The 21551-nt window shown below is 39.7% G+C and overlaps 1 protein-coding gene across 12 annotated transcripts in view; it reads right to left on the bottom strand.

Moving 5' to 3' along the window:
* The window catches only part of tjp1b (tight junction protein 1b), a 46497-nt gene extending 25769 nt beyond the window's left edge, over positions 1-20728 (bottom strand). For 4 of the 12 annotated variants that reach the window (XM_053685547.1, XM_053685538.1, XM_053685541.1 and 1 more), the window contains exon 1: positions 20067-20726. In XM_053685547.1, the coding sequence (XP_053541522.1) occupies positions 20067-20093 (27 nt within the window). In that variant the 5' untranslated portion in view covers positions 20094-20726. Of the gene's footprint in view, positions 1-20066 lie in introns of all 12 variants that reach the window. The other 8 variants (XM_053685544.1, XM_053685546.1, XM_053685540.1 and 5 more) reach the window with 5 other exon arrangements.
* Positions 20729-21551: the final 823 nt, after the last annotated feature.

The raw sequence follows: 21551 nt of genomic DNA on the forward strand, positions 1-21551 counted from the left end.
CAGATGCTGCATCTCAAATTCTATGTTGAAGGTTTAAACTGATGTTGTCACCTGTTCAATGATGGAGACTTCAGTGTAAATTGTTCGTAGCAAGCATCTGTCAGGATTAAGGCCAATTCACACCGGAGACATTGCTGAAGCGTTTTTTTAATTTCCTTTTGCTGCATGCCATGAGCAGCACTTACATTTCATCAACACCAACCGTGACAGAGGTGCATGAAACTCAAGCCCATGGGTCACACTGCCATTTTTCCATTGGAATCACACTTTGTATACACTGTTAAATTAACTGTTACTATTAACACTTAAGATGTCATGACTGTGCAATCTGTAGCTTCATAGCAAAATGTCTGCACAGTAGTGTTACTCATAGATAACCAGCTCAAATATAAAGGCTGTTTATTCACTAAAGACTTATGTCACTGTGTCGTAACTACAACTGGCCCAACTTTGGATGTCTGCATCCGCCATGTTTCATTGATATAGTGGTACATTTTGGCATTAGTTTTCTTGATAAAAATCAACATGTTGCTCCCTTGCCATAGCTGCAACACTTTAAATATTAAACAGGATTTTGCTCAAGTAGGTGTGTTCGGCTATAGGTAATAGGATTTTAGTATGTTTTTGTGTTTTATATTACCTCTAGCAACATTTAAATTCTTTGATCATAGAATTTTTTTTGAAAATTTACATTTTACATAACACCCCACCCAACAACCCCAACAAACAACCACAGCCAAAACCAAAAGAAAGGGGGAAACAAAAAACAATAAAACAAACAACCAGAGAAAAAAAACAAAACACACACACAAAAAAAAAATTAACAACAAAAAAAACAAAAACGAACAAACATAAAAACCCAAAACAATAACAACAACAAAAAAAAACAAAGGGGGTAAGATAATCATGAATTACAGTCTACCTCTCCTCAATCCACCACCAGGGTGCGTACATCATTGAAGTAGGTAATAAATTGCGCCCATTTTCCCAAAAATGAGTCACCCCTGCCTTTGATGTTGTACTTGATTTTTTCAAGTTTTAAAAAGAAGATTAAATCTTTAAGCCAGACTGATATAGAGGGGGGTTGTGGAGAGGTCCAAGACAATAGTATTCTGCGCCAAGCAAGTAACGATGCAAAGGCCACAACGCTAGCTTCTTTATGGTTCAGAGGTTGACGCTGAGATGGAACACAAAAGATGGCTTTTAAAGGACAGACATCTAATTTGATTTTAAGAACGTCGGACATAGTTTTGAAGAAAGAGTTCCAAAAGTTCTGCAATTTGGGACAGAGTGCAAACATATGACTGAGGTTACAGGGCGAAAGTTTGCATTTTTCACGTCAGGGACATTGGGATATATTTTAGATAGTTTACTCCTAGAGAGGTGAGCTCTGTGGACCACTTTAAATTGTATGAAACTAAGTCTAGCACAGGACATGGTGGTACGTATATTATCTAACGCTCTGCCCCAGTAATCATCCTCAAGCTCCAGGCCTAATTCCTCTTCCCAAGCACTAATGGTTTTGATATTGTAAGAATCGTCCTGTGACCAGATCGTTGCATATATCCATGAGATAATGCCACCCTTATGAGGATTCAGCTTGAACACCTCTTCCCATGCAGACTTTGTAGGTAAGGAGGGAAAACCAGTGAATAGGGAGGAGACACAATGCCTAACTTGAAAGAAACGGAATAGGTGAGACGGAGGCAGGCTGAATGACGAGGATAATTCAGAAAAGTTTTCAAACACATTATTAATGAAAAGATCCTCAAAGCGTTTCAGACGCAACATTTGAATTCTGGTACATATCCATGGCAACTTAATTCTAGGGACACCATTTTTAGGCACAGAGATGAAACCTTGTGTACTTTAACAGTGATGTGGTTCATGTAACACACCGTGAATACCAGATGTCAGAGCATCTCTTTCCAGATATGCAAAGTCTGAAATAACGCTCTCCGTAACCTTCAGTAAGAAAAGTGTGTCTCATAGCACCTACACCCACTGAGCACTTTATGAGGAACACTATACTAATTCTGAGTATTATGACCAGTATTACTTTGCTCTCAAAACAGCCTCAATTCTTCGTGTCATGGATTCCACAATATGTTGGAAACATTCCTTTGAGATTCTGGTCCATGTTGACATGATTGCATCAGGTAATTCCTGCAGATTCTTCAGGTGCACCTTCATACCACGAATCTCCTGTTTTACCACGTCCCAAACGTGTTCTACTGGATTCAGATCCAATGACTGGGAAGGCCACTGAAGAACAATGAACTCATTGTCATGTTCATGAAACCAGTTTCAGACGAGTTTTGCTTTGTGACATGGTGCAGTATCATGCTGGAAGTATCCATTAGAAGATGGTAAATTGTGGCCATGAAGGAATGTACATGGTCAGTAACAATACTCTGTGCAATGATTTATTGGTATTAACAGGCCCAAAGTCTGCCAAGAACACATTCCCCACATCAATACACTACCTCCACCAGCCTGGACTGTTGACACAAGGTAGGTTGGGTCCTTGGATTCATATTGTTTGTGCCAAATTCTAACTCTACCATCTGTGTACCTCAGCAGAAATCGAGATTTATCAGACCAGGGTATATTTTTCCAGTCTTCAGCTGTCCAGGTTTGGTGAGCCTGTGCCCACTGCAGCCTCAGCTCAGACTAAGTCTCCTGGAGGTAATGAAGACATTGCTTTACCATTTTTTTAATGATTTATACTGTGTTGATGTACATGTTCATATTCATATTGTGATGCGTGTATATACATATGTATATGAGCTGAGTTTTGTGGTGCTATGCTTTGTATTAACAGATCGACCAGCTGTCTTTGATGATCCACTAATTACCAGTAGTTTAAGAAGACTTTTTCTGAACAATTGATATGTATCCTGAACAAGACTGTGTAGTCAAAACGCATAGATCTACACTTTTAAATTGCTTTGAATGATTTAGCCCAGTTAATTTTTTTTTTAATTCACCACACGAGTGCTTTTGAGTTTTTCATCTACAGAAAGTTTTTTTAAATTAATTTTTTATTTAATTATTTTACTTCCAATCCAATGTTTGATTTCTATCAATTTCAATGTGAGATTAAAAATTTACCTCAAAACATTACCTTTACCATGGTAAATATTGATAATTAATAGGTATTCATTTATTAAATAAATAAATACATTTTAAAAAAAAATCACTGCCTTGCCTAACTTTAGTCCATCCATCCATCTTCTATACCACTTATCCTTCCTTCAGGGTCACGGGGAAACCTGGAGCCTCTCCCAGGGGACATCGGGTACAAGGCGGGGTACACCCTGGACAGGGTGCCAATCCATCACAGGACACAATCACATACACACTCACACACCCATTCATACACTACGGACACTTTGGACACGCCAATCTGCCTACCATGCATGTCTTTAGACTGGGGGAGGAAACCGGACTACCCGGATGAAACCCCCGCAGCACGGGGAGAAGATGCAAACTCCGCACACAGGGCCACGGTGGGAATCAAACCCCCGACCCTAGAGGTGTGAGGCGAACGTGCTACCCACGTAAAAACTCATGGGTCTCTAAATATTATTGCGTTAAATGACACAAAATTGTTCCAAATATTTCAGAGATCTCTTGACCAAGAACAGAAATTAAAATACTATGACAGAGTGATTTCATTGAGAGGCCTGTTTGCTGATGCGTGACTGACTTTATTCCCTGGACATGTATATGGTACCATAGGACTGAGGAATGCAAGAAATACAAATCTGTCAGCACAGAGGCACTGCTTTCACGCAACAACAGTAACATTACACTAAACGTTACACTACATGCATCTCATAATGACGTACTATAACGTGGCCATACTGCTCTGCAGGACCAGGCGTTCAGAGAGTTCAGCAGCATGTTAAATTACCACCGATATTAGAAAACGGTAGTACTGCACAATTTCCTGTCATTCTGCCCAGTTCTGTTATACTGTGCAAGAGGTATTCATTTACTCGATGCACCTAGTTAATACCATCCAAGCACCAAAATGTTATTTTAAATGTGGGAAGTCCCAGATTATTGTGCTCAAGCAAAAACACACTCAAATGTCCTGCTAACATTGCCTGACTAAGCATATTGCTCATTACATTTCAAAGAAAATAACAGACAATAGAACACACCCTCTTGCACTTTTGGCTTTTCACATTTCCAGAAAACCAAAAGGCTTTAGTTACGCATTTAGTAAGGCCATTCAGTTTTCCCTGAAAACTTAAGCCAATCGAGATTTCCACAGTGTAGGAAGAAGCCTGGCACAAGTGTCAGCTGACAGCTCTCTCCACTAAGGGGGCTGCAGGCTGAGACTGAAGCAGAGCCATTTGGGCCCACACACACAGATGGATCAGACAGCTGAGTGCAGCTCTAACGAGAGGCTGGGGCCAAGAACTCCCAAAAAAAAGGCAGCTGTCCAAATCAGCTCATCAATAAGAACAAAGCAGATGGGATGGGAGATAGAGTTATCACGTCAGCATTTTACTAGCTGTACAATATTGCAATATATACATTCCCTGGCCAAGTTAATAGGAACACCTGTACACCTGCTCATTCATGCATTTAGGCAGTCAGCCAACCACGTGCGAGCAGTCAGTGGAGAACGGTCAGACTGGGTCGTGCTGGCAGGAATGCTATGGTAACTCAAATAAGCACTCTTTACTACCATGCTGAGCAGAAAAGCATCTCAGAAGCTTGAGGTACAACGGAAGAAGACTAAATCGGGTTCCACCCCAGTCAGCCAAGAACAGGAGTCTGAGGCACAGGCTCACAAATACTGGCCAGTGCTAAACACACTCATGTCAATCATGAAGTGATTGATAATTTGAACCATAACAGCTTTAGCAGCATACAGGTGTGCTAATATTAACCTACATTAAACATATACCATTATTTAAATAAAAAATAAAACCACACACACAATGGTTATGCGTATGAAAAACCTTAAGCGCCCATGGTTTGAGGGCTGTGATTTGATTCTGTACATTAAAGTTTTTTTGAAACAGGAGGTCAGGAACAGAAAGCGTTGAAGGGCTTGACTGACTTCCACAAAAACCAACAGCATTCCAGATACGTTATGCATCCCTGTCAAACCCAAAGAATCTCAGCTGCGGCTAAGCCAACCGATTAAATAATATAGCCAAGGGTTTAAAGGATGTAGATTCCTCACTACCCGTTGTCCCACCACGATATGTTTAGTTATGTCCTGTATCCTAGAGTGGTTTGGTTTCCAAGCACTGGGCTTGGGATTGGTTCTGTCCCACAGCACGTTCTCCCCTCTCCCCTGCGGTAAGCCTAATGTGATAGCAAGAGTATTAGACTTCCCACAGGGCAAGATTGAGGTTTAGTCAGTTAAATAAGACTATATAAAAACATACAAGCTTTCAAGACAACTGGTGAGCACACACACACACACACACACACACGGCTGCAAATGATCACCCCTCTCCATGTCACACACAAATGCTATCTGTATTCTAACTGTGTTATAGCACATACACCATCACAGCCAGTGCAGTCTGCAATGTTTCATGTACGAGGAGGTAATATGTGATCTAGATCTTTTCAACACACACATGGTTTCAAGAGAGGAATTAAGTGCAGAAAGCTGAACAACCCTAAACAGACTAACGACCCATGTTTGCTGCAGAGCAGTGCCCTCTGTTTGTTCACGGGGATGGGACATGTGTGTTCTAGAAAGCATTTGATTATTGTGAGGGAAATTACTCATTTTTACTTTGTAATAGTTTTATTCTTGTTATTTTTCTGTTTATTTGAGGACAACACCTAAGAAGGCCATGTCATGTCACTGAGATCAGTACAAAATGTTGATCTGCTACACAGAGACACAAACATGTTCTTCTGTTCAAGGTTCGTCTGCACATCTTTCAAGACCCTAAAACAAAGCCTGTTTGAACTGCCTCAAACCGCTTTTTATCGGTACACAGAATCATGTCATGCGCTGCGTTTCATATATACATATATATCCTGCTTTATTCTATCCTGTATTAACCATCTTTCTGTAATAAACCTTTTTTTTTTTTTACCTTCAGAGGACTTCAGAGGTCTGCGAGTGTTTCCTTGCTAATTTTGACAATTTGGTGTCTCCTGGCTGGTCTGTGTGAGTCTTTTCAGTTTTTCTGGACAACAGTGGCCTCACCCTGATTGGTAGGAATCATCAAGAATTTAGAATTTAGAATTAGAATTAGAATTTTATGTCATAGTATATTGCTGTCTGTATGGAAGGGGGTCAAAGATTTAGAATTAGAATTTTATTAAGTCATTATGTATTGCTGCCTGTACGGAAGGGAGTCAGTGATATAAGAAATACTGTATTACATTGAGAGAAGTATTACATGGAGCGAATTCTTATAAGAAGTTCCAGAAACTTTGCCTCTGCGACGGCAGAAATATTGGTGTTTCTTAGATCACAGATTCAAAACTGAGATATAGACCGATGGGGATATATAAATATAAATAAAGAGAGAGCGAGAGAGAGACAGAGAGAGAGAGAGATAATACCTGTAAAAAATAACGGAAAGAGTCCGGTTTGATCAATAAATAAGTAAAGAGAGTACTTAAGAAGTATTTTTTGCGGCGGGTTATCATCAAGTGTCATGCCCCATTGACTCATTCCATCATATCAGCGGTACATGATCTTTTACCTTCAGAGGACGAGTCTGCGAGTGTTGTCTAATTTCCACGACAATATATATACTTTGGATACTTTTGGAGTGGTAAACACAAATACCAATATATCTGGGGGGGTGATTTTGCGATTGGTACACGTGTGTTCACTACTCTAAGATGACTTTTATTTCATGGTCATCTTAATGTCTGCACATCCTTACAGCTTACACAACATGTAAATGGCTCTCTTTTGTAAATTAAATGCTCTTCAATTATCTCAGTATATCCCCCATCATTACAATAACAATTGGACTTGCGGATCTTGGCCGCCTGCCAAAAAGTGATCTCGAGGCATGACTCAGGGTGATCACAGATGTACATTAACATCATTTAGAGAGATGTTTTAGATAGTTTTCTGGGTGTTTGTGAGTGAGAACGCCTTTGATATGCACGAGTCACTATAGTGAGATTCAGTAGTTAATGTTCCGAGCTAACGATGGGAAGATTGTGTGTATAATCCCCTTAGCTATCAGACCCTTAACCTTTAACTGTTCGGATGTATGCGTGGACTGTAACTCGTCTCAAAATCACAAGTCGCTTTGGATAAACGCGAATACACGTAAATGAGAGTCAAATCTTTGCAAAGCAGTTTAGTCAAGACCAAGTTACAAAGGGCTGTGACAGGATATCATGTGTTGTCTAACATTATCCTTGTGTAACGAGAGAAAGAGTCAGTCTAAAAATAACTTCCTTTGCTGCTGGTGGGTTTGGATGCTGAGCATCTTGGGACACTGAATTAGATGCACACAAAAGTAAAAAAAAAAAAAGAAAAAAGAAAGAAAGAAAAAAAATAAGTATGTTAGCCAAGCAGGTCAGATAATTTGTCTAAGCCAGCATTTACCTACACTGCTTACATTAACAGTCACAATCTACTGCTTTATAAGGTGCATTAGCATTTAAAGAACTGTGCGACAAGCCCTTTTACCTGCACTGCTTACGATGTCGAATTTTACCAATACATGTACAAAGGAGAATGAAGAAGTGCCCTACTTTTAACAGAGCCTAGCAGCAGAATGAGGTTTTACTACCAACCTACAGGAGAATTAATGACTTCAGACACCAAATAACTGTGTCACCATGAGGCATCTTCACTCAAGCTTTCTATGGTCAGATGTTCTACTACAAAACCAAAGATATGCTGATATCAATCATAACACAGAAACAGCAACATCGATACCTGTACGATAAGAGCAGTAAAAAAAATAATAATTCAGCTGACCTGCTGAATACAGTACAAACAAGTGCACATTAACACATTTTGTACAGTACTGCAGAAAGGTCTCTCTCACACACACCCTGAAAAGTATGCCATGATTGATGTTAGAAATGGGAGGAAGGAAAGGAAGGGAAGGGAAAGGGGGGGGGGGGGTGTCACCCTGCTGACGTTTGGTAAATGTCCACTAGCTAGGGAGCAACTGTGCCAGAAATCCTAACTGACAGAAGAGGTCATAGCATGATACAGGAGGAACGTCTTCACAGAGGATATTGTGACATTGTGTGCATTATGGCTAAAATGACAGTATGTTAACGCTAAACAATAAAAGTAGCAGTCTGTAAAGACAGACAGATGGATAATAAAAAGGCAGCATTGAGACAAAACATTGCAATATGAAACTGTACAACAGGTCTACATGAGCATACAGCTCCCTCACACTCCCTCACCCCACTGATTAAATGGAATCTAACTAAACAGATAGTTTGCTGATAAGACTGCTGTGAATGTAGTGAGCAACAGTGTTTTACTGAACTATCTACTTACAGCAGTTCGTGTCACTGCCGCAGAAGACTCGGCATCATCTCTACCTCCAAACTCCCACACACAATCCAGCTGAAGACAGCGCAGGTTTAACTGTCCACTGACACAATCTTCATCATGAAACTGCTCCCTCCATAGCAGACCAAGTACTCAAAACACTTCCAAACTGAGTCTTAAAGTTTGTTTGTTTTTTTTATTTAATCCCACATTTGATTGTACCTCAAAATAGCTCAACTCTGTTCCTTCCTCTCCTTTGGCTGAAAACACAGGCGTGTCTACATTTTTTAAATCTATCCCCACATGCACCTCTGTCTCTTGTCTTGTTCTGTGTCTCTCTCTGTGTCTCTCTCTGTGTCTCTCTCTGTGTCTCTCTCTGTGTCTCTCTCTGTGTCTCTCTCTGTGTCTCTCTCTGTGTCTCTCTCTGTGTCTCTCTCTGACACAAATAAATCCCAGTGGCCTGGCAGCATTCCAGAGTGTGCATAGAGGGAGGGGAGCTGCAGTTGTGCTACAGTGTACAGCTCCTCTGCTCAGTAGGAGCACAGATCCATCTGCAGTGTAAAGTGCTGTACTGGCTTTAACCCTTGCAGTGCTGTAGAAGACGGCGTTCCTGTTACACTCAGCAATAGTGACCATTATCCACAGCGGTGTTAAGCTCATTACAGAATTCCTCTGCATAAACATACTGGTAAAATTCTCCTCGTAATCCATCCCATCAGCACACTAAAGTGAACTCGGATCTGTCTGCGGGAGAATTTTACGCATGCCCCCACGTACAAGTGAAAATGATCTGACGTAAACTAAAGGACAACAGAACATAATAAAAATGTGCCAAAAATCACTGCTTCAGAAGCGGTGACGTTTGCATATCACACCCAGCTGGGAACTTCACTAGCATACAAGTCCAATATGCTGCATAGTGAGGCTAACGCTGCATGGTTTCCTTAGAGCTTGTGCCAAGGTGGCTTTCAATCTTGCTTGGTCTCTCGTGCACAGACGCACAAACAGCGCGAGTCCTTTTAGATCTTTTACATACAGGTGAACCAGCTGGGATAAGTAGTCTGAGAGCTGCTGTAGATCATACAGGGATATCGTCAAGACACACACAATCACAGATTGTCTACAAGCTTTCTGGCACACAGTCATTCCCAGGCTGTGTATCAATACCCAGGCTGGGAGTGGTAACAGATTCCATGCATGTTTACTTTTCCTTCTCTCCCTATAGTGAAGTTACGCTGACACATAGCACACGTGAACATGACTCACAGCCAGAAAATAAGCAAACAAACCGCTTGAGAATGCGAACACTTCCCAGCCATGTAAAGACTGTCCTGTATATCTACATTTATCTGCAAACACGTTCTGGAGGAAAGCAAAAGTCAGCCTTTTCTCAGGACAGGGATAAGGCTTTGTAAATATCAATGCCTTTAGGAAGAAATACAGGGGAAATGTGTCAAGCTCTGGTGAAGCTGCTCTTCTATAGATCGAAGGTCTATAAACAGCCCAAAGCTGCTGATGCTATGGTGTCCTAAGGAATAGATATGCAATGCATAGTGCTAAGGTTACGTGCGGAGAGGATGAGGAGAGCAGGCACGATGAGGCTCAAATCACACCAACATAGTATACATTGTGAAGGTCACTAAGGTAAACGGTGATGACCAGAAATCAGGACCCTGTCCCACCCTAGAAATCATGTCACATTATTGACATATGATCAAGTCTTTCCATTAGATCGGAGGACGGCTAACTTTAGATAGGTTAATGTAATGCAATACATTAACCTCGGCTCCCTGTTCAATGATAAAGGAAGGGAAAAAAACTTTTAAAACCCAATAATAGGATGCAAGACTACAAGCTTTTTTAAACTGGACTCGGAAAGTCATGATAACCATCAATAGCCCTATGAAAATCGTAGAAGGAATATTTTTTAGCCAGGCATAAATAATACACTAGCTAAATGGTCTGCACTTATATAGTGCTTTTTTCCAAAGCGCTTTACACTGTGTGTCTCATTCACCCACTCACACACCAATGGTAGCAGAGCCACCATGCAAGGCGCTAACTTTCCATCGGGAGCAACTTGGGGTTCAGCGTCTTGCCAAGGACATGTCGGCATGTGGAGTTTACATGGGCTGGGAATCGAACCGCCAACCCTGCGATTAGTGGACAACCCGCTCTACCACCTGAGCCACAGCCGCCCCGCTAGCTATGCTTATCGATGCACTCCATGACGCCCCTGTGAAAGAATCCAGTGGAACAAGAAGGACCACTTTAACCAGTGTAAAATCAGCCTCTATAGCTATAACTAGGCTTAGCATTACCACACACTTCTGGTCAAACCAGCTGAACACACACACACCTGTAATGCCTTTGCTTTGTTCCAGCATGTTATAAAACCTTACACACTGCAAGACACAAAACCAACCAAAACCAGAAAAGAAACTAGAGGCAGGTTTAGAGCCGAGCAGATCCCCAGTGACTATTATGAACAAGCGTGTGATTTATTTTGTAGGGCCTGTAAACACCCTGTTGAGTGAAGCTTCAAGGACATAATGATATAATGAGCCCCTTAACTCTCATGCACAGGGAGGAGGGTAAACGCCGCCTGTTAAAGCACAATCACAGTTAACTCCATTTCATTTATCATATTACGCTAATCAAGTAAAACATTAAGTCAGTTTTAGTTCAAATAAACGCTAAGAGACTTAAAAACAGGAAGAAATAAAATAGAACCTTGGGAGGGGGGATATTTAAATAAATAAAGAAATCAGTCACCTGTATACTTCACAGCACGCAGTGGAGATGTGCTGATAAGCAACATTACATGCAAAATCTCTTTCCCCACACATACACACATTACTCTCAGTGATGTACGAGCTGACAAACATATGAAAGGTATCTCCTCTGATATATAGACAGCAGGGATCTCATTCCAATAAGAGAGATTAACGAGAACATATGATCAATCTTCAGATTTCCTTTTCATCTCTGTATAGAGGAGGTGTGATGCAGAGACATGAATAAGGTTTCTCAACTTGTAGACGGACATTGAAAGGAAACAGACTTGAATCAGAACACAAAAATTTAACTCGCAGAACCATTCTCAAGCCCTCATCACCACATACATTCTACTGCTTTAGCTAGTCATAGACAAGTATTAGCCTAATCAATTCAGTTTTATGTGCCTGCCTAATAAATTATATACATATAAAAAAAAAACAACTGGATACTTCTCAAACTGATTTTTAAAAACCCATTAATAAATAAATAAAAACAGCCCTATAGCTTTTACCACATTAAAATGTAAGTCGATGACATGGAGCATGGCTCGGTCACTTGTTTACTAAATAAAGAACACAAGTGGGAACCAGTTAGTTCGTCTGCACTGATGACAACACACTCAAGCACAAGGTCAAGTATGGGGATTATTAATATTCATGGAGATAAAGACAACAGTGAGTGCAGGGTTTAATAATGGTAAAATACACTCTGCATCAACATTAACACACATGTGCTTGCAGTGTGAGTTTGAAACAGGACTACATGGCACGATGTAGGTGCTCCAACACCAGTGTGCTACAGCGTGTGTAATGAGCACAGATGGTGAATAAGAAGCTATTTAGCATGTGGCCTAACCATACACTAGAGGTGCTTAATGAAAAAATATGCACTTCTATTTAATGTTTGTTGGCATAGTTTTTACTGCATAGCCCTAAAGGTAAAAACATGATGAAAACCTGACAAGCAGGTCGTCCGAAGAGACCAGGTAAGGGTTAATATTGGGTCATCAATTACTGTTTTATGGTTCTAATACTAGACTACAAAATTACTCTATACACCCATCACTACCTTGAACTACTATTCATAATGCTTTTTTCATAATTCTGTCTATTAGTGGGGTCTAAATATAAAATAATATACATCAGTAAAGAAGCAGCTGTAAGTATTTCATTATTTTATTGTTTTTATTTTGCACTTTGAGCAACAGCAATAACAATATTGCCATCAGCATCATCATCATACCATTTAAGGTAAACAGACGGGGATGTTGGTCAGTGTCACTGCGACCCTGACGGTTACTTAAACTGAAGAATTGAATGAATATTGCCACTATTGTTCTCCATTATTGCGGGCGCAGGGGGTGAAGAACTGGAAATTGCAAAAACAATCATTTTCATCAAGTTTATATTTGGTTCAGCATCCAGTCAGTGCCACATTAAACTTTTATATTACAGTCTTAATTTATTGCAACGCCACAGGGCGGCTATGGTTCAGGTGGTAGGGCGGGTTGTCCACTAATCGTAGAGTTGGCGGTTCGATTCCTGGCCCACATGACTCCACATGCCGAAGTGTTCTTGGGCAAGACACTGAACCCCAAGTTGCTCCTGATGGCAAGTTTGCACCTTGCATGTCAGCTGGTGTGTGTGTGTGTGTGTGTGTGTGTGTGTGTGTGCGCGCGTGCATGTGCGTGCGTGTGTGTGTGTGAGAGAGAGAATGAGACACAGTGTAAAGCTCTTTGGATAAAAGCGCTATATACGTGCAGACCATTTACCATAACACTTTCCACCAAGTGTAGTTCACAACTCATTGTTTGGTCCATCCCTACACTTAACTACATTCAAATTAAGAGATGAAAATTTCTAGTTAATATACAGGCTGTCCCAAAAATCTTCACACATAGGAGAAATGATCACTTTTTATTTTATTTTTTTATTACCAAAATGGAACTTTATTTACAAAATACTGTCTACAGGATTACAAAGAATCATGAATCCATGGCAAACACACACACACACACACGGAGTCATCTCTCACAATCATGATGAACTATTGTTAACACATCTGGTGTTATGCATGCGATTTCACGTCCATCGCAACCTTGCGACGGCTTCCCGATCCAGCCACGAGAACGATTTCAATAGGTTCTTCTGAAGAAAAAAAAAGTATATACAATAATAAACCAAGTAGGAGAAATTTAACATTTAATTTCTCCTTTGTATGGAGACTTTTGGGACACCCTGTAGATTGAGCCATTTCATTGGTGTTACTGGGAAACGAAAAAGTAAAGAGCATTGCAAAAGGGGAAGTACTTCTATCACTCTTAGGAGAACTGAACAATAATGGGTTTTTTTCTATAATATACAGGGGCATTAAAGCCAAAAAAGTGAACTACAGGGAATTGTAAAATCAGATCAGATCAGTGCAGGGGGGTGCTGCATAGATTACTAACAGCAAGTCTTTCTCTTGAATGTCTTGGTCATCCACAAACTCAGAAAAGAAACGATGGCTAGATGAGAGCTTTTATGTTCAAAACCTGATATTTAACATAACTTGTAGCACTACAGTTGAAAGACAGAGACAAGGCTGTGTGTACGAGCGTGGATCCACGTGCACCATCTGTAAGATAAAACCATGTGTTCACACCATAAGGCCTATGTCCTGCTGACAACCAGCTCAGTAATACTACACCAGCCAGAAAGAAATACAGTCTCTATTAGCACCACGCGTCAAAGTTGACCTACGACCCATAAAACGTCATCAGCTGTAGGTGTTGGTGCACATGTGATTAACACACCTTGGGTGTAGCTGGTTAATATGCAACCTACATTTCATACTAGTACGGTCAGCGCAACTCCCTTCCTGTTTGCTTTCATGGAAAGGCTGATGTCAGAGTACAAATGGGAGTGTGTGAAACAAGGAGGAGTAATTTTATTTTTTTTTTAAAGCATGACAACATATGCTAAGAATGTGGTATTACCCCTCTGAAGGAGCGCAGTATCTATCTGACTCCATGTTACACGGGGCATGTATAACCCTCTCAGACATTTGCATACCTTTGTTTTACAGGTTTGTGTTTTGCATGTTGCCATCTTGACAGTAATATCGGGTCTCGCATTTCCCCACATTCAGCACATCTTACAACACGGTATAATAAAATCCTGCTGACAGGACAGGGAAAAAAAACTACTGATTAAATCTTAGATTTGAAAGCCACATTCAACAACATTAGCACCAGACTATCCGTATCCCCAAAATGTACACAAATTCACATCACAGTAATCTCTAATCTCAATACATTGCAAACAAGGACACATCAGTCTTACCCTCATCATGTTCTCTAGAGTCCATTTAAGTGTTTTACAAACCACTGCATGTGTTTTTGCTTCACTGGAGGCACTGAGCCCAGAGCGGCAGCAGCAGCAGCACTGAAATCACTCTATGGTGGCTCTATTTTGGGATCTCATGTCTCAGCACATCCATTTCATTGGATTTTCATTCCACTCAAACTCTGCACAGGCATCATACAATGCTTTGAGATTAGGCTGTCAAAATTAAGCATCCTGTGCACAGGCTGATAAATTCTTATAAAATCCTAACAGCCGAACTGGGAAACAGTGAAAGAGAAATCAAGTGATTAATCTATTTTTTTTTGTTAGATATTATTTTGTTAATTTCTGCCTGAAACAAACAAGCAAACAAAAAAAACGTTAAAATAAAGATTTGTAAATACAAACTTAATAATGATACGTCAGTATCATGATGCATGATTTATTTATCCGTAAGTATGTGCACATGCACGTTTCTCAGAAAAATACCTAAGTTGACATGAATTATAGTTAGGGCTGACCTGAACCCCAATAACTATTACTAATAAGATTGTCATTTACAAAGTTAATGAAAATATGGCTGCTAAAATCACTCCTTTGACAGAGCAAGTTATGTAACTGAAACAAAATGTACACTGGTTAGTAGAAAATAAACAGCAAACATTTGCCTTTTTTTACCCCCTCCTGCCTACTACAACATTTTTCAGGAGATTATGCATAGTGGAGAACATTTCTATCCTCCCGCCCTCACTCTCACCACATATAAAGGGGAGATTAACTCCGACATCAGCTCAAAACACATTAAAAATTATGGCTGAATGCTTATTTTGAGAAAACCTAACTTGGAATACAGGCAAAAATAAATAACTTTCATGGCATACGACAGGACAATTATACAGAACGTACTGTTCGCACATGGATTTTTTTTTACTATTATTTTTTTTTTACTCTGACACGAACATGTATGTTGTGTCTGAAGAGGCTTTACTCTCATGTTTACATTTTAAATTAGAAATAAACAACAACTTGACTGGCTCTAAAAACTTACATACACAAGAAGTACAAGCATCTGCACTGTATATTAAATTTACGTTATAATTTAAAGTTACATTTCATCAAGGCTTTCAATGCCACCCCAAAAAATGGTAATGGTATATGTTTTGTGGTTTTTAGTATGAATATGTTAGCTTTAAGGCTATATAAATGCTAGTGTGCTCTAAAACAATGACAAAAATTCACATTTAGAATAGGGATGCACCGAATGTTCGGCAACCGAAATTATTTGGCCAAAAATAGCATTTTCAGTGTTCGGCCGAATAAGTGAAAAGGCTGAATAAATTTGACCGAACAATGACATGTTTGATGACGCGACCAAATAGCCTAGCAACCAGAGTGAGACGCGCGAATGTCACAATCTCCACTACCAGCAGCGCGCTCGGAGAGATGAGGGGGCGCGCGCGTGCATGAGCTATGTGCATGAGCTATGTGCACGAGCTATGTGCACGAGCTATGTGCACGAGCTATGTGCACGAGCTATGTGCACGAGCTATGTGCACGAGTGCTCAGCGAGCACATGCTCTTCGGATGTTGACAACCGTGACATTGTTTACTGTGGACAAGTGCGTTTGTTTTGTTTCTGTTCTGGAGTATTCTGTCACATCGCGAGACGTAAGGGAGTAGAGTACGGAAGGTAAAGACGTATTTATTTAAGGGCAGACAAATCCAAATCGTAATCCAAGAAACGTAGTCAAGACAGGCAAAGGATCGGGTGATCGGCAAACAGGCATAAACGGGGCAAAGCAGGAATCAAAGTCGCGGTCACAGAAAACAGGGCCAAAACACAAAACAAGAAACATGAACTAGTACTATGGACTGGGAGCGGAAAAACCAGCGGGGACTAAATGAACTAACCTATAGTTTAAACTAACTACATCTATCAAGGAACACAACATTAACAACATATATAACTATACTATATCCACTATAATACTCCACGAGGTGTACAGGGACGCGAGCGGTGTATATCCCCAATATAATCAGCCATATATAACCGAACAGAACCATTTTTTGCACTCTTGTTGATGCACTTTTCAGTTGTAAGCTACAGAGTGTTCCATTCTTTCAGCAGTCAGTTATAGGCCCAACATCAGCTATTCAAGGGGGGCTCAAACAGGACCACATAAAAATAGTTTTATTTTACTAATTTATTTATTTAAAGTTATATTGTGCCTTGTTGGTAGCCTATGCCTGCTGGAACGAAAAAAAAAAAAGTTCAGTGTTAAATAAATATTTTGAAATTGTAGTTTTTGTAATTGATTTTTTTCTTTGAAAAGCAAGACAAAATAGTAAAAAGGACATTTTGACTATAATTTATGCAATGGTGAAAAAAATGGTAAAATAAATGGAAAAAACGCGATGAAAACGTGTTCTGTATTCGGCCTTTGGCCAAATTTTTCATTATATTCGGCTTCGGCCAAGAGTTTTCATTTCGGTGCATCCCTAATTTAGAAGATATATGCAGTCAAAATTTAAGGTCGCGATCTACAACCAATATGGATCAACAATTTCGATGACATCATTCTGCACTTCAACTTCTAATCAGACAAATGCTCTCTACATTGTAAAAATCTATGGTACTAATTGTCAAGTACAGCTTACGGGTAAGAAAAGCTATTGGCTATTTAAAAAAGGGGAGGAGCTACTCAATATCCCACCCTGACTTCGGGTTTCAGTGGACATTCTGTCAACACATGGAATAACGCTGCACATTTCAAGGCACTTCATGGGGACTTTAAGTCATGATATCAAAGATAAAAGTATTCTTTAAAATACTTACCTGCAGTATAATGAAAGTTATATTTTTATTCTACTGCACAGAGGTAGATAAATCAGTAGTCCAGGTGCTCCATAAAAGCAGATTTCATGTCCCAGCTATTCATTTTTATTTATCGTTGGTCACTAGACAACTGGGTTCAACTACCAGAAAAAAAAATCCTGCAACTCACTGACTTGCCAAAAAACATTTTAATTTGGTGTGTAGTTTAGCTGATTTAAACTTACTGCGTTCAATGGTTTTGCAACACAAGTTGATACTATAACCAGTCAGTTATTACTCGTTGTGAATCCGACGCCCTGCTGCACTACACACAGCAGACAAGGCATGAGCTTCTTGACGGTACAGCAATATTTATTAGGTGGATTCATTTGCTTGTACAGATTACAAATCTTTTCAGAAAATCAGGACAACACTGGAAACACTGACAAAACAAAGCAAAATAAATTCCTGTGCAAATCAGCCATATAATTCTCTTGCTTACCACACACACAATCGACTCACGATTATATATGGAGAGAGAACAAACGCACCACCCGTGCTATATGAGGACAGAACCCCACATCTCATAGCCAGAACGCTGGGCAGTGACTTGCTGAGGGTTTGTCGAGGTCGCAAACACAGCATGCTACACTAGATACATTGTATTAATGCACTTAACTATAGCTTGCTATATACTGGCTATATATATGTATACTATATACTCATCTACATTTCTGGACAAAAACACAAGACTGGATAGCACTGGAGCTTTTCACTTGCGTTGTGGGCTTACGCTTAGCAAAGACATAAATACAAATACAATCTAAAGTGTACACCAATTTCCATAGAAGTACCACAATCAAAAAGAGTCAAAGTTTTACAAGTTTTAACCAGCAAGAGCATTTTGGTTGAATTTATAATTCTCACATCAACATGGCTTTGTGTGTCTGCGCTAGTCCAAGTTTTATGTGTGTCCCTATTTTATCCAGCGTCTGATGTGTGTAATATTATATCATTCATTCATATATATATATATATATATATATATATATATATATATATATATATATATATATATATATATATATATATATATATATATATACACACACACATACTATTTTGTGTATATATGTATGTATGTATATATTAAAAGTGTATACATGCCTAAAATTTAAGATACAAGCAGTAAATTCACATTTGCAGACAATTTTCATTTGAACCCGAACTGTTCAGTTTAGGAATGTCAAATTTCAAGTCAAGTGGTTTTTATTGTCCTTCCTCTATACAGCTTGTATACATAGGAACAAAACTGCCTCAGGACCATGGTGCAAATGCAAATACGTCAAACAGCCGCACTGTACACAGTACTACACGAAGTGCAAATACACAACTACGTGGGGGATTTTTCCCCCAGACACTTTTAAGAGATCGTGCTGTTTCATCCTGCTACTTTGGCAAACAGTATCACTGGGATTACTTTTGTAAAAGTATTACGGAATGGCTGCTCCACTTTAAATAATTACACAGGACACCTGAGAGTAAAACACACACACACATGCATGAGCAATACAAAATGAATGCATCTTCAGTTTCACAACCTACAATCATGCAGATTAAATATAATACTCGGAAACTGTATGAGTCACTAAGCGAGACAGGAGTAAAGTGGTATTGATATATAGGCTATTGAAGGAGTAAAATAAATAGAAACTGGTGTACAGGCTGCAGTGCATGACACATGATGGATGACAGAGAGGAAGGACAGGTCAGACTTTCAGCTTTCCTGTACTTCAACTACACTTTCAACCGAAACACGCCCATGTTAAATAATAATAATAATAATAATAATAATAATAATAATAATAATAATAATAATAAAAGACTCATAGCAAGAGATGCTGAACTTCAAAACACTTTCTATTGGCGTGTGGTTAAAACGTGTCCAACAAAAACTCCCACAAATAACCAACAGTTATTTAAATAGAAAAACAACAACAACAAAATGGTTAGGCAGCTAGCTAGATATTTGCCTAAAGTTGTGTTTTTATCTAAAGTTGGTTAATTAGTTTGGGTTTAGTTGTGTACCTCATACAGCCAGACTGTGAATAATATATACACTATAGAGATTAATCTCTGTTATAAACAACTTTTAGTGCTCAACTTCACCAGAAACACACAAATAATTTATATAGCTAAATATTAATGATAAATAATATTTATATATTAATAATAAAATGTTACATTTGTAGTAAACCACCTCCAGCGTCAGAAATAACGTTAGCTAGCTAGTTTATCACTAACTAAGAATGATACCTGCTCAAAGCTACATTAACGTTAGCCAGTCTATTAATATATAAAATGTATGTAGTGTACGGTTATATTATATCTGCGCTTCCTCGCTAATCCTAGAATAGTGAGCTAACGCTAGTGCTAATGCTAGTTCTATACAGCACGCCGGCGTTTAGTAAACACATGACCTTAGCCAGAGGAGGAGGAGGCGGCAGCCGGCTAACTGCTGCTCATGAGATGCCGTTGATTTGATGGTTTATCTTGCGATATGTAGGAAGCTAATGTAACCTTAGCGCTATTGGATCGTTTACGTTATAGAAAAGGTCGTTATGAAAAACCTGAAGAAGAAGAAGGAAAGAAACAGCGTTACCTTATTAGAAGCAGCCCTGGCAGACATTTTGTTCTTCCTTCAGCTTCGCGAAGTTAAAAAAAAAACACGATGAGCTACGTTTACTTGCTTAGGAGGGGGAAAAAAACGTAAAACGAGCCGTTTGATTTGCTCCGGCCAGGTGCCGCAGCGCCGGGCTAGAGTTTATAACTCAGCCGCCCTCTGTGGCCGGTGAGCAACATGTCAGCCCCGGTGTAACAGTCCAAAGTTCCCGGTGAGCTCTTCTGTAGAGGAGCGGGGCAAATACGCTATAGGCAGCGGCGTCCGCTGGTACGGTACGTAATCCTTCCCGGGCGGAAAAACAACGAGTCCAAATCAGCGTATTAAACTCTTCCGGACTGCAATATCTGTTCATAAATGCGAGGAGAAGCGCTTTACCATCCCCTCCTGACTCTTTACTGCTGTACTGCAATGGCAGACACACAGAACGGCTCTGCTTCTCTCACAGCGTCGACTCCGAGCAACAGCCGTGACATGTCTGTCTGGGAAAGTCCATTCCTTACTCCAGGGGTGGGCAGAAAAATCAAAAGAGCAAAGCACATCGCCTTACTGTAAAACCTATCTATGGGTGGTGACGTATTCCAATATTACCACAAACCGCAGAGCGAGGTTCAGTTGCCTGCCCACATGAACACGACTGAGTGAATAAAGAATAAAATGTAAAAACGCGACGCCGCTCTCCGAGCTGGAGAAATGATCCAGTCCGAACAAAGCACGGGCGCATTTCATGGAAGCTCTGTGTGGAAGTGTGAAGTGATGTTGCAAAGCCAACTTTACATGTGGTCGCGACCACGTTACGCATCTAACCACACAGGAAACCCCAGCCTCTTTCACTTGCATACCATTTCTGTGGTGGGAAATTAAGCGTTTTCCTGCCTTTGAGCCCAGTGTTCGTGGGATAGGCTGACTTATGAATATGAATGAATGAAGTAAGGAGTTACAATGATAAGTTATGAAGAGAAAAGAGATGTATATTCTGAAATGTATTAGTAGTGCATCATCTACACTTGTAAACTATGCACATAGGTGTGTGTGTGTGTATCTGAACTTCTTTATGACACGTTTTAAAAGAACATTTTAACAAATTTGAATAACTATACATTCTCATATGTATCTGTGCATAGGTTTTTAAATGATTTATAAGAAATGTTCCTTTTCTGATCCAGTATACTGAGAACTGGTATTAGTTATCTGACATACTTTTGAGACAGTTCTCAGATGTGTTTTACGCCATGAACGTTCATGATGATACAGATCTTACATGCGGACAGAGAATATGATTTCGGTTACAGCATGCCACCATCATGCCTCTGATGTTTTGCATAACAGTAAGAGAAGCTGTCAAGGAGTCGGATCAGTTACAAAAAGATGTCAGGATCGGTCTCGGGTATCAGACAATGCTTGGAGTTCTATTATTCATGTTGACAATTTCAAACAAAGTCTAGGGACTATACTTAAGTTAAAATT

The sequence above is a fragment of the Ictalurus punctatus genome, chromosome 14, assembly GCF_001660625.3.
Source record: "Ictalurus punctatus breed USDA103 chromosome 14, Coco_2.0, whole genome shotgun sequence".
Lineage (NCBI taxonomy): Eukaryota > Metazoa > Chordata > Actinopteri > Siluriformes > Ictaluridae > Ictalurus > Ictalurus punctatus.